The sequence below is a fragment of the Sardina pilchardus genome, chromosome 16, assembly GCF_963854185.1.
Source record: "Sardina pilchardus chromosome 16, fSarPil1.1, whole genome shotgun sequence".
In the NCBI taxonomy this organism is placed as follows: Eukaryota; Metazoa; Chordata; class Actinopteri; order Clupeiformes; family Clupeidae; genus Sardina; species Sardina pilchardus.
The window spans coordinates 13,148,602-13,163,165 of record NC_085009.1 but is presented as its reverse complement, the minus strand read 5'-3'; the positions used below and the strand labels follow the sequence as shown (position 1 = coordinate 13,163,165).

The 14,564-nt window shown below is 46.4% G+C and overlaps 1 protein-coding gene across 2 annotated transcripts in view; it reads right to left on the bottom strand.

The window, feature by feature from the left end:
- Positions 1 to 14,564, bottom strand: part of exoc6b (exocyst complex component 6B) — a 98,398-nt gene that overhangs the window by 37,011 nt on the left and 46,823 nt on the right. The window contains exons 16-19 of one of the 2 annotated variants that reach the window (XM_062516410.1): positions 13,970 to 14,081; positions 9,724 to 9,858; positions 9,326 to 9,505; positions 7,141 to 7,170 (exon numbers count right to left, since the gene is read on the bottom strand). In XM_062516410.1, the coding sequence (XP_062372394.1) occupies positions 7,141 to 7,170; positions 9,326 to 9,505; positions 9,724 to 9,858; positions 13,970 to 14,081 (457 nt within the window). The remainder of the gene's footprint in view (positions 1 to 7,140; positions 7,171 to 9,325; positions 9,506 to 9,723; positions 9,859 to 13,969; positions 14,082 to 14,564) is intronic. The other variant, XM_062516411.1, reaches the window with a different exon arrangement.

Genomic DNA, 14,564 nt, shown 5'->3' with positions numbered 1-14,564 from the left:
GTGCTGGAGGAGGCCTTCACCAAATGGGGTTTATTATTATTGATCATTGGAAATCCCGACGGCATGGTGCGGTTACTGACCGTGCCCTGCATTTAACCTGACCAGCATATAACCTGGGCCTTTCAGAATCATTACAGATATAGTTATACAATCTGAATTCCCGAAAAAGGTTAGGAGGCTTTGTAAAATGTTAATTAAAAACACACAAATCATGGTCAACCCTATATTTAATTGAGAATAGCTCAAAGACAACCTATCAACTGTTGAAGGAGAGAAAAGTCATTGTTTTTTTGGGAAAAGATATGTTCACTTTGAATTGAATGGCAGCAACACGTCTCAGAAAAAAATGGGACAGGGGCCTTTTACCACTGTGCTGCTTCACCTCTTCATATTCTGTAAACGCTTAGGAAATGAGGAGACCAATGGCACTGGTCTCCTCCTAGGAAATGACGAGAGCAGTACCATTTTTGCATGATCTAGGATTTCAGCTGCTCAACAGTCTGGGGACTTCTTAATGATGCTATTCATTCCATGATGCTCCCAATTAGACAGGTCTGGACTGCAGACAGGCCATGGAGAATCACTGTTTTAAATATGAGCAGAATTCACTTTGGCATTGTTTTCCTGAAATATTCAAGGTCTTCCCTGTAAAGACATAGTCCGGATGACAGCCTATGTTGCTCAAAACATGCGTACATCATTCAGAATTGATTGTGCCTTGCCAGATGTGCAAATTGTAGGGATGCACCGATCCGACTTTTTCAGTCCCGATACCGATACCGATGCCTGGGCTCTGCGTATCGGTCGATATCCGATACCGATCCGATACCATTGTTAATTAATAAACTGTATACCTCACCATGAGGAAAAGACTAAAGGCATCAGGCTTGACTTCATTCTTCATTCTTTCCCTAACTAAACATTACTTTCCTAAAAAAAATATAACAAAATAACACTTAGATATAAAGGTAATGTATTATTATTATCATTATCATTATTATTATTATTATTATTATTATCATCATCATTACTGATTATATTACTAGTAGGCTATTAAAAATAAACAGTTGTACACCAGCAGCAACTTGGAACAGCATTCAAATTCAAGTTCACAGTTATAACTAAATAATAAATCTAACAAAAAACAATTTTGCAGATAAAAATCCCATATTAGTGACATTCATTGAAACACCCCTGCCAAAATGGTGTCAACCGCGAAACAAACCCCTCTATTTACTCATAGTGGTACGGTCCCGCATTTTCCCCACGATAAACTAATTAGTTCACACGGAGTTTGAATGGTGGTAAACGGAAGAAGTTGTACGTTTTATCTAATAAATGATAAGTTTTTAAAAGCCAATTTGAACATTTGCATGTCTTTATACCAAGAAAAGTTTATACAGATGAGATGAAAATGACAATGTGTTTAGTTTGAGTAGCCTATTTTGTGTTGACTGTAGGCTACACATTAAACGTGTTGCCTAAATGCAACAAAACGCATGAAGATCGTAATTAATCTATGACAAATGGTGGTTAGTATAGATATTCTTTTGATCCTATGACATAAATTTGGTATCTGTATTTATCCCATCCATGAATTTAGACTGTCAGAGCACACAGTGAGGTGAGGCACACTCTAACCCGCAGCAGTGAGCTGCTGCTACAGCAGCGCTAAATGCTGGTTGCGCGTCATGGCTCAGCCTTTTTTTGAGACTATATTAAATTTGGATCGGCCCATGGATCGGCTCATTTTTTCCGATCCCCGATCCAGCTATTTTGTTCATATCGGGGCCGATATCCGATCCAAATATCGGATCGGTGCATCCCTAGCAAATTGTCCATGCCATAGGCAGCAATGCACCTCCACACCGTGCTGGGTTTTGAACTGGTCACTATAACAAATTGGATACATCAGATAGTTGAAAAGTCCCTCTCCTCTTTAGCCCAGAAGAGTCCATGATGTCCAAACATCATTTTGAATAATTTCAGCTCAGGCTCACATAAGATGGGTTGCATTTCTGTACCATGTCTAAATACAATTTCTTCTTTGCATGGTAGAGTTTACACTAGCATTTGTGAATGGAGCATTAAACTGTGCTCTTAAGACCATGGCAATCAGAAGTTCTACTGAGCCCATGCAATGATTTTCTTCACAGATGTATGGTTTAATGCAGTGCCATCTGGAGTCCAAAATACCACAGCCATCCTGTATGTTTTCAGCCCTATCCTTTGTTTTAAATGTTGTCTCTGGATCCTCTGAATATTTTCCTGATATTTCGTACTGTAGATGATGAGATTCTCAAATATTTTGCAATTTAATGATGCATCATTAAATGCTATAATTTCTTATAAAACATATTCTAATGTTGTTTCATCATTTGCTCATACTAGTATACACAGAGTGGTGAATATCTCTACATCTTTACTCTTGAATGACTCAGTGTCTCTGAGATGCTCTTTTCTAAATCCCCATTCATGGTTCCAGTTCACTTAATTCGTTGTGAAAGGTTCCTCCTTTTGCTCTTTATCATTACACAACTTTTCCAGCCTTTTGTTGCCCCCGTCCCAACTTTTTTGAGACTAGTTGCTAGCAACAAATTCAAAATGTGCTTAAATGTTCCATGAAATTTCTTTCCTTCCGCAGTTGATATGTTGTCTTTGAACTATTCTCAATTAAACAAAGTGTTGACATCATTTATAAATCATACCACTCTTTTTTTTATTCGCATTTTACAAAGCCACCAAAGATAACATACGTCAGTTAAAACCACAGTAAATTCTTCATTGGTTAAACCCGAGATTAACATAGGTTAAGATTAAGTTAGATTAGCATGGTTTAAGCACAGGTCCTAACATGCCTTTCAGTCAGTAAAACAAAATCCCCTAACTAGCCCTGTTCTCCCTATACTCTAACAAGCACCTTCACAATAATACTACACCCAAGATCAGGCTGGCTAGTGAAAATGTGTATGAAAGAGCCTTACATACTGTACTTGATGCCCACAACACCCAATGACAACAATGCACAATCAGTTACATCCACTCTCCCTACACTTTTTACACTCCCTATTCTACAGTCCTTGAGATTGTAAAGAAATAAAAAAAAATTGAAAAAAAAAATAAAGAAAGAAAAAGATTTTTTTTAAAAAAATGATACTCCAATCCCAGTACACTAGGAGATTGTTTGAATGACAATGCTATGAGAAATCTCTGGCATGGCCAGTTGTGTGATGCAGGTATGCTCTGAATGTTAACCAGAGATCCTGCAGGCCAGTGCAGTTCCCCCCAAACCAGTAAACGCCTGACCACAGAAGCAGCGGCCAGGGAGCCAGGGGAAGGGTGGAGGTACAGAGATGGAAAGATGGAGAGATGGAGAGATGGAGGGATGGAGGGATGGAGAGACGGAGGGACGGAGGGGTGGAGATGGAGGTCTGTTTTAAGCACACGCTCGGCTCACAGTAGCACATTTGTTTTACAGTTCAGGGTAGAAGCATGTTAACAATTAGCCTTGGGGCTCAGCAAAGGGTGAAAGGGGGGGGAGAGAAATACAGAGAGAAAGAAAGAAAGACAGACAGAAAGAAAGAGAGAGGGATGGATGGAGGGGAACAGGCGGCACCACCACGGCACCACCTCGACTCCTCCTGCCTACAGTTCTCCCCCTCTCTCTCTCTCTCTCTCTCTCTCTCTCTCTCTCACTCTCCCTCTCACTCTTTCGACCCCTTAATTAAGGAGGCGCTCATCAAAGTGCTCATTAAAAAGCACTCCGCTCCCAACGGCTGAGTAAATAAACAGCCATTAGGCCCTGATCGAACCAGAGAGGGCAGGCGGGCGGGCGAGAAAACAAGCCTCGTCGAGGAGAGGGTGAGAAAGCGGGTGAGCGAGAGGAGAAACGGAAGGAGGCCCTAGCGAAGTGACAAAACAGAGCGACGGGGTTTTTCAGACAGACAGGAGATGCGGAGATTATATCAATTATACAAGGCCGAGGGGAAGAGAGGGAGGGAGGGAGAGAGAGAGAAAAAAGAGGGGGACGGAGAGACGCACAGTGAGAGAAAGGGGGGAAAAAAATGGAATATGGAAGAGATTCATAAACGTTGTGGTGAGCGCCTTCTGGCCAGAGTGCATGCGAAACGCAGCCATCTCGCTAAGGAGCCTCGCTAACCGACACGGCCGGCAGCTCGACGCAAACCGTGTCGGACACGGCGAACGCGCCAGACACACTCAGCACCCGCGGAGTTCCCCCCCCCCACACACACACCCCAAACCATCTCCAGGGGCTTTCGGGTGTCCGGGTGCCACTCGTGTTTTAGGCCAACACAAAAACCTCGGCGCTGGCCCCCCGTGTTTACCATAGCAACGAGCGGGGAGGCACGACAGCCCATAATCAGACGCAGAGCGGGGAGGCACGGGGGGACGACCGGACGGCTGTCAGGCGCAATCACACTCCAGCCTCGGATGCCTGCTACGCCACGGTCAAACTCCCCGAGCTCTCCCCCTCTTCAAAACAGCCAGCACACACACACACACTTACTCACACTCTCTCTCTCTCTCTCTCTCTCTCACACACACACACACACAGAAGGCAAAAAAGACACTGTACCACTCTCTCCTCCCAGGTCTCGGCTTACTGTGCTCCACTTTGAAGAGATGTTCGGACAGAGTTTAAATAAATAATGTGTGAGTCCCAAACCTGCTGGCCAGAGGTGTTTAGATACACACACACTTACTCACTCACTCACTCATACACACACACACACACGAGACAAAAGCCAGTATGTCGAGCATTACACAACACTTCCATGCTCTGCTGAGGACAGCAGGAACATTTGAGAGTCGTTTAGGATCGAACCGCACGCACATGTGAGAACGTAGGCGCACACACACACACACACACACACACAGAGAGAGAGAGAGCAAGAGAGAAGAGGGGAAAGGGAGTCTTGGACATTAAGTATCAGCATGTTAGCCTCTGGTCACAAACTGTTTGAGAACACGGACCACATGTGCAGAGACACAAACATGGCTTTACCTTCCTCACACTCCAACGGACAAACTCACGCAGGGAGAGCGGGGAGAGAAGAGACGGGTGAAAAGGACACACTCACAGTGAGAACAAGCAAAAACAGATTTCCCAAAACCAACTGCTAGAAACATCTCAGGACCGCTCGAGTCGTATATCTACACGCGATACGCTCAACGGACAACAGAGAGAAAGTCCTGAAGTGACCGCTAACCCATTCAACAGACACGGAGGCCTCATTTCCACAGAGTGGGGCAGTGCAGTTCAGGGCCGCATTTCCCAGATTCGTTAAGAAGCTTTTAAGTGCTAAGAACTTCTTAGGAGCGTTCTTAGAACGTTCTTAGAGCGCTCCCAAGAAGTTCTTAGCACTTACACTGTAAGAGCTTCTTAACAAATCTGAGAAACGCGGCCCAGTCCAGTTCGGTGCAGCATATGTCAGCATCTTTGCATTGGGGTATCAAGAACAATGGTGCGGGACCTACAGTAAAGGATGGATTCTAGACCAGCTTAGATCCACAGCAGTCGTTGATTGAGCGACAGAAAATCGCTCCACTACCACCAACTTCTCAGAACTTCAGAACTGACAGACTTTTACACACAAAAGCAGATATTCCCATTTTATCTTAGCAAATCTCTCTCATGCCTCCTGGAACAGTGTGTTATGAGTATAATCACAACAAAAAAAACATCATTAGTAAGTCTGTGACCGTATTCGAGATTAAAATATAACTTGACTTGAACACCTCACAAAAGACCTACTGGTAGTAACTGATCTCACATACACACACATACACACACACACAATACCTACCACAGTGTGCAAATGACCCTGGGTCAGGTCCCCTCGGGATAACGACAGCACAGTCTAAGCCTGCGCTCTTTTGTGCAATGGGCTTAGTGATCCTTTCATAACCACTGACTACTTTCCACACCTTGTAAGAAACTGGGCAGCGGGCCCCCCCGAACTAGGCCAACAACACGGCTGCGCGCCGCCCGCCCCCCCGACGCGCGGGCCGGACGCGGCCGAAGCGTAGTCCACGCGTGCCCCATCACCTGGAGCCAGAATCAATTGGGTTTTTTCATCGAGCGGCACCGACAGAAATAGAACCTGACCGTAATCTACGAGGCGGCAGTGAACGTTGTGTGCAGGGTTGCGGTTGGAAACCATGGAATGGAATGGAATCGAACGCTGAAAGTGTGGTGCAAGCCGCATTCATGTCAGTGCTTATGTCCAGAGACCTAGCTGCTGGGGGGGCTCCTGCGAGCCTTGGCTCCCTGGCCCGTGGGCAGTGCGCAGTGGTCAGTTAGGAGCGTGAGCCAGAGGGCAGTCGGCCGGATCGTGCACGCTGCCCTTTCAGCACCCCCCCCCCCCCCCCAACACCCCCCACGCTCCGCACGTGGCCCTGGCCGACCAAAGCAGCTCATTCGAAAAAGCGCCGGATCTAAGAAGGACATTCTTGAGCTTGTTTTCCCAGCGAAATTCTTCATCTCCCTCTCTCTCTCTCTCTCTCTCTCTCTCTCTCTCTCTTCTCTCTTTTTCTTTCTTTTCTTTCGCTCTCGGTCTCTTTCTCTCTCTCCCTCTCTCTCTCTGCTTCGTATGTGTCCCTTCGTTTCCAAACGCATATGCTTGAGTTGCGTTTAGTGCACGGGACACTAGGAATGCTAAAGCGCTTTAGGGTTCATTGCCATGTGAGGTTTAAGTTGCTGTTGTTGCGTCCAAGTTGCTGTCTACAAGAGGAGGGGGGGGGGGGAAGGCTCACGAGGTAGGGAGTGGGAGAGCACAAATACAGTATATATCACAAAATCGTAAATCACAAAACAAAAAAAAGCCTGCGCAAGCGTTTGCATGCCATAAAGAAGTCCGCTGTCCTCTGCTGATGTCTATCAGTTCACAAGCATGCCACCAATGTCATTAAAACCACGGCAAAGGGAGGACCAACACACACACAGTTCCATCAACGCGTTCTCAATCAACACTTCAATCTGTAAGAGACTGAGGACCAGGCAGGGAGCTTTAGTGCAGTGTTACGGTCAGTGGTTGTTTGGTTGGTTGTTTGGTTGGTTGGTTGGTTGGTTGGTTGGTTGATGGGAGGGGGGTTAAACCACACCGTTACCATACTCACCGGAAGGGTGCCGTGCTCAATGGCCTTCCCCTAAAGGAGACAGAAGGTGAGGAGGGGGGGGGGTTGAAAACATCAGTTAAGCCCTGAGGGGCCATGCTATGCTGGGTCTGTGGAGTTCCAGAGTATGGGGCCTGGAACGTGCAGTGAGCTGTGGTCGTGCGCGCGAGCGAGCTTGTGTCATTTTTACGGACTGCGCTGCAAAATGGATTCCCCCTGATCGATCTGCGGTCAGGAAGCCCAGAACTCAGAGTCCCGGGGTTGAGTGGGACAAGCGCTCATAGATTGTGCAATTGTGGCTACGGGGATCATTCTCAACACGGCGAACTTTTGACTCTAAAGAATATGGGGGAGCCAAGAAAGCACAAACACTTTCCCAAGCATGTACACATGTACACACACACACACACACACACCAAAAGCAGTGGCGAGTGGAGGGGACACAACCTTATCAACGCACTCGGTCAAATGAGAGGCAACATTTGCCAGGAGGACTTCTAGGAAGTGGGACTGTGGTCAAGCCGTGTGTTTGCGACAACTTGGCACGTGAGCGCGCTGAGAAAATCACGAGAATGTGCGTGTGTGTGTGTATGTATTTATGTGTATGCGTGTGTGTGTGTGTATGTACGACTTCGTGTCTGTGTGCGAGTGTGTGTGTATTGGCGTCAGCTCAACAATGCAAGTGCTGTTGTTTCCTGAGTTTCTTCCTGTGCAGCGAGTGTGTTTGGGAGGGTGTGTGTGTGTATGTGTGTGTGTGTATCTGTGTGTGCATGTGTGTGTGTTGCGGTGCGGTGCGGTGTGGTGTGGCGAGGGACGCTGGAGACCCAGGGGTCACTCCAGATCAAGGGTGGAGATTAGAGTCTGACCCTGGAAGCAGCTTTCACCGCCTCGGCTTTAGAGCCCTCCAGCAGGGCCTCGGTTCGCTGGCTGACCTCAGGGACACCTTTGTTCTGCCCCCCGTCCAGCCCACCCCACCAAACAACCCCCCCCCCCCTCCACCCCAACCCCCCATGGCCTTACCAAAAAAAAAAGAAAAGAAAACATGTAACAAATCCTCTAGCGGTGGCCACAGAGGTCAGTCCTCGGGCAAGACCGGCTGAGCCGGGGCGCGATCTCCAGCGACCCTTCGGGGCCCGCCGAGCGCCCGGCTCGTTAGCTCCATAGCGCGGGGAGAGAGGGGGCCCTGGCGTGGTGCGCAAAGCCTCTTGAGCGGGGCCCAATCCCACTTAGCTTCCCCCCGGAGTTCAAGTGCGCAGCGCGGCTAATCCCCTTTAAAGCAATGGAGTCGATGAGGCCGAGCCCCCTGGGAACGGCACCGGCGGGCCTAGCTAGCGGCTAATGACTTAACCCCGCGGGCTTTAACGTTCCCGTGTCGAACAACCACATGGGAATCAGGACGACGGAGATATTAGGGAGGGAGGGAGGGGCCACGCGGGTGAAGGGACAGAGAGACAGAAGACCAGAGAGAGAGAGAGACAGGAAGACAGACCAAAAGAATGAAAGAAAGAAAGAAAGAGAAAGAGAGTAAAAGAAAGAAATAAGAAAGAAAGATCGGAGTGTGACTCCAGCTATTTTTAACCTGACTTTCGCCAGATCCTGTAGTTCGCTGTCTGCTTCACACAAGGATCTGGGACTTCTCGATAGGAGATGTATTTCTGAAGGCGGGTCTTTGTAAAACATCCTCGCATGTGATTTGATAAACCACTTGCCTGTTATCTTGAATGACATGCTAGGCTTCTTCAAGTTCTTGCCAAACCCGGTCGGAAGAAGAGTAAAAACATCCTTGCCACCAATAAATGTCTTCAAAACTATTCTCTGAAAGAATGAATACTCGATAGATTCGACAAAACGGTTGAAATAGCAGAATCAATGCCAGCACAAGACTCCTCGCTGCGTGCCGCCATTGTTATTTGAATCAAACACTCGCTTCGGCGCTCCTGATTGGCTGCTCATTTTTTGAGCACTGGCACAGGGGTTTGGATTGCCCTCGCGTCCAGACCCTTGTGTGGAGCTCAGCGAAACGCCTCTGGTGGAGCATGGCGGAACTACAAGGGTCTGGCGAGAGTCAGGCTAAGCTATTTTAGCCTGGTAGTGTCTTCTGGGTGGCCGAGATGAGGGGTGCGTAAAGAGGGTGAAGAATGTGCGAAAGGATGAAAGGTGTGCGAAAGGTGAAGAACGCGGAACTCACTGGCAGGTGGGTGAAGACGGCAAAGGTGCTGCAGAGGAAGGCGATGAGGTCACTCAGGTAGTCGCTGGCCTCCCCCCCCGCCTGCGTCGCCATCCAATCGTAATCGGCCAGCTGCAGGAACTGGTCGATCTTGTTATTGAGTTTAGTGTAGATCTCTTCTTCCGCCGCATGGCGCGCATCCTATACAGCAGAGACAGAGAGAGAGAGAGAGAGAGAGAGAAAAAGAGAGACACAGACAGACCGAAACAGAGACAGAAAAAAAAGAGATAGAGAGAGAGAGAGAGAGAGAGAGAGGTAATTTTGAGGAGGACAGGGATAATCAATAGATATTGGGCCAGAGGTGGAGACCCTTGAGGTACAGCAGGTGTGGGTCAGACAGGGCGCAGCGCTCCACTCACCTTGAAGGTGGAGGTGCCGTAGAGTTTGGTGGCGTTCATGTTGTCGGGGAGAACGTTGGTGATGTTGGAGATGAACTCCTCCAGGTAGTGGCACGACTGCTCCAGGTGCGTAGTGTTGATGATGACCTGCACCAGCTGAGGTCATGGAAACAAAGGAGAGACGTTCCTTTACATTCTTCACCTGAACCAGTCCGATCTGCCGGCGATTTTGATTTTACCCTGCAGCTCAGGCTGGAAACCTGCACATTTATCTCTCCTGCTTCCTGTCCACGTTTCCTGGAACCAATCACAAACTAGCCTATCCACCAGACCGTTGTTTTAACTGCAGCCGAGACCGAGTGACAACAACCGAGTCTTTTAGGAAGCAAGTCTGAGTCTTAAAGGAGTCAAGGCCGCATCAAGACCAACCAAAGAAAGGGGCTTTCATAATTTACATCACCAAGGATCATATAACAGTTCAATTCCCAAAGGGTAGAGAGGGGATTGTTGGCTACAGGAGCAGTCTAGCACACACTTGTCTAAATAACTTCTTTTCTGATTTACTTGAAGACAAGGAGGTCAGCTGAAGTAAAAATTTAGTAGGCTGTCAGCATTTCATTAATATTGAAAATGTTGAATTTTGACACTAATGACAGCAATATACCTGGATTTCACATTCATTGTATCAGATTTAATTGTATCAGCAACCAATTAAACATCATTAACACAATTTAGACAATATTATACCTTAAAAGTGTAAGTTTACAACTCCAATACAGGGCCTTTTGTATCTTTCAAAACCTTTGCACTGCTCAGCATAGCACCATAGGATATATTTTAAAGCCAGTCAATATAATAATATTCTATTAAAACCAAGAATATTTGTAATGGTGGATATTTTAGAATATACCATGAAATAAAGATGAAACTGTATGAAAATGTAACATTGCGACTGTATGGTAAAGTTAGTGAATTGTGATTTAGTAGCCTAAAGCTGCAATTCTTTGATTGAAGCTGTATATTGTGCGTGCCTGTTGCTCATTATAGCCTAAGAGAGCCAGAACGTTTTTAATGCTTTTTAAAACATAATTAGCGAGAATGTACCGCATTGAACGCTAATATTTTGTCACTAACAACCAAATCTGTCACCTGTCAAATAGCCTACAGTTGCATGTTCAGCTCTGAACAAAAACATTCAGGAGTTATTTCAGCCACACCGAAACGTGTGTTCCCGTCCCGCCCGGTCGGGATGAATGAAACTGGCATGGGAGACAAGAGGCTACAGTTTGAAGTTTAACCTAGCCTATGTAAACCTCAGACAATTTCAGTATTTTACAACACGTAAATGAATAGCCGTCACAAGTTGTTGTTAGCTGTAGGCTAGATGGCACAAGTGTTTGTCACAACAAATTACAAGATGCAGTGGGCTATGCATTCATAGACGAGTGATAAAAAAAAAAAAAAAAGATACAGCGCTCAAAAGTGTTATGCCGCTCATCCCATACATTTGGTAGATTCAACGGAGAACCATTCCTGTGAGAGTCGTCAAATCTAGCTAGGTTTAGGCTATTTGTGTTCGCAGTCACTCTGAGATATGCGTGGCATTGGCACCTGATATCAAATACTCATGCTGAATGAGCGCGTCGCCTGTGCCACCTCGATTTGAAAATGTTTCTTTTTTTATGCGTTCTACAGAGAAGGGAGACTAGCGGCTACGGTTTGGAATGACAGGGAGAAAACATGTCAGAGTAATACGGCGAATATCACTATACATAATATATTTATTTATTTATTTATTTATTTATTGAAGACGCTAGTTAAGGCGGCAGCCCTGTGTTGTTAAGGCGGCCGCCTTAGCAGGAAAGCGTTGCGGGAAACCCTGCAGTCCTATCCAAATAAGGGCAAAAAAGCCCAAAAAAACCTCTCTACTGTACAGCAGCTGTGGGAAATTGGGAAGAAAAGCGCTGTCCCCACAGTGACCCTCTCATGCCAAATTGACAACCAAGCACTGCGTGAAACCCTATGCACAATGCAGACCTGCCAACCTTGAAAGAATTTTATGAGTACTAACCCCCCCCCCCCCCCCCCCGACGACGACGACAACCAAATTTCGGACCCCCGGATCCTCCAACTTACATTCAAGACTCTATTTAAGACCTTTTCTATACCACTTTGAATGAAATTCCATACCAACTTGTTATCCGTTCGCCCCTTATACAGCACAAAGTGTATGGGCTACAACCAAGGTAGCCTGGTAGCCTACAGTACTTTGGTGGCACTGTATGTGTATACAGTATATGTGTACATGTGTACATGTGTCTGTGTCTGTGGTGGTGGGTGGGTGGAGGGGTGCATATTAATTAAAGAATATCATACAAATTACATATAAAGGCTACTCTTCACATAAAATATAATGTGGGTGTGTGCAATCTACAAAAGTATTTTTTTATCATTTGAACATGGTACAGGCCTTAAAACAAAGACAATATCTGAGCCTGAATTATCAGGCTTTTGAAGAGGTCATAGGCCTTATGGAAACCTATTAGCATATCCTACTGAAGTAAGTATGACAAGATAGGCTATTGGAACAAATCAGAACCTATAAACTAGCCTACATTAAGCTTGCATTTGTAAGGTTGATCTGAAATGTTTAACCTGCTGCCTAAGTTACTTGCAGATTATTTTGCTTAACTAACAATGTTGTGAAAACAGTATTCATTCAGATTGCATGTTAAACTGTGCCCTGTAGGAAGGAATATTCCAGATGAATAGAACGTTTCTTTGAAAGATTTTAGCATGCCAATCATCATTGCTTTAGTAGAATGGCACATGCCAGTTAAGGAGCAATTCATCTTTTATTTGCATAGCCTTTGATATACTGATGAAGTTCTCTGTTAAAGTTGTCTGAATTCGCTCCACCGTACACCATAAATTGTTCAAAATGAATGAATTCTTCATCACAGAATCTCGTTGTAGCCTATGCTACGTCTATTTTTACATAACTCAAGACGGCAACATAAGGTTAGCGGTCTTGTAGTGATAACGTTTGCAATATTAGAAGAAAACACGCCTACTAATTCACTCTTTTTGAATATAATTGTCAAAGTTTAACTATACCAGCTGTGACACCACTGTTCTCTGACATGTCAGACGCACCTGCGCTTGCACACACTTTCACTTTAGAATGGCGTGACTGAGGGATGAGAACCGCGAACACAAGTTGCAAAATAAAAGCGTGTTTGTTTATTTTCGGAATAGGCGCATATTTTCCCTTTGGGATCTGCAATAGCACGGTCTCTACCGAAATTAATTGACTACTTAGTTGTACTAAGACCTTGTGAATTATATCTATGGCTGTGGCTCTGTAGCGCAGAATCAACTTCACTGACACTGACGAAATGCGAGATCAAACGAAATGCGTAGTTTAGAGCATGGAATCGTACCAGCGTACTAGGAGGTCAAAATGCGTGCCCGCTACGCAAAATGCGTACATGTTGGCAGGTCTGCACAATGTCTCTCGCTACGTCTCCCTCTCTCTCTCCCTCCCTTTACCACTCTCTCTCTCTGTCTGTCTACCCCTCTTCTCTCTCTACCTCTACCCCTCTCTCTGTGTCTGTCTACCCCCTCGCTCTCTCTCTCTCTTTCTTTCTCCCTCTACCCCTCTCTCTCTCTCTCTGTCTGTCTACCCCTCCCTCTCTCTCTCTCTATCTCTATCTCTCTCTCTCTCCATCCCTCCCTTTCCAGTGGCACCCAGCTGAACTCCGTATCTGGAGTCGGAGGGTTGTAAACAAAAGTCCATAAAAACAGGGTCAGTCAGACTAAACACACTTCTGAGGCGGAGACAGTGGGAGTTAAGCCCCCGTGAGCGCGGCAGGGGCATCCAGAGGCTACCGGTTCCCGAGAGGTAGAGGCGTCATGAGGGACGGCTCAGGGACACTGTGGTTGGGAAAACTCTAGGGGCGAGGGGAGACTGGCTTGGGAATGCTGGAAGGAAACGGCTAAAAATGCTTCAGGGACGGGGTTGAAAGGGTTGGGAATAGGGGTGAGGGGGAGGGTGTCCCCTGTGGCCTATAGTAGGCTATGGGGAGTGGGCATCACTGTGATGGTTAGCTTGTACTGTGCATGTTCAGTAGCTGTCTCACACCAAAGCACATCACACCCACTCACTCACTCACTCACTCCACACTCCATAAAACACAAAGACTCCAAACTAAATTCAACAGGCAAGCAAACAAACAAACAAACAAACAAACAAACAAAGTCTCACCTCCGCTAGTCCTACATTCTTCTTCTTGATGGCATACTGAAGGCAGTTGCTGAGAGTCCTCGTGAGCAACAGGTTGGTGGACTTGCGGATCATTTCATCAATCTCTGTCGAACTGAGAAGAGAAGAGAGAACATGAGTTACTCCTTTCATCCCTACTGCATGAGTACACACACACACACACACACACACACACACACAGAGATCCTCCTCTTATCCCCACTGCATGAGGACAACCACACACACACACACACACACCAAACAAACACCAACACTCAGTTATTCCTCTTATCTTATTATGAGCACGAGCACACACACACACACACACACACACACACACACACACACACACACACACACACACACACACACACACACACACACACACACACACTTAACCATACAGCATGTGCCTGTCAGCATGCAGTGGTTGACTGCTGCAACTCAAGGCCAGCCTCTAGAGGGAACAGTAGCGGAGGCGACTGAAGTCCCCGGCTGCCGCAGCTCCCCATGAGCGGCTGAGGTCTGGAGAAGGTTCCAGTTGGAACCGCGGCAAAAGAGCGGCTTTATCAATTCTCTCCTCTCCTCCGTCTCTCTC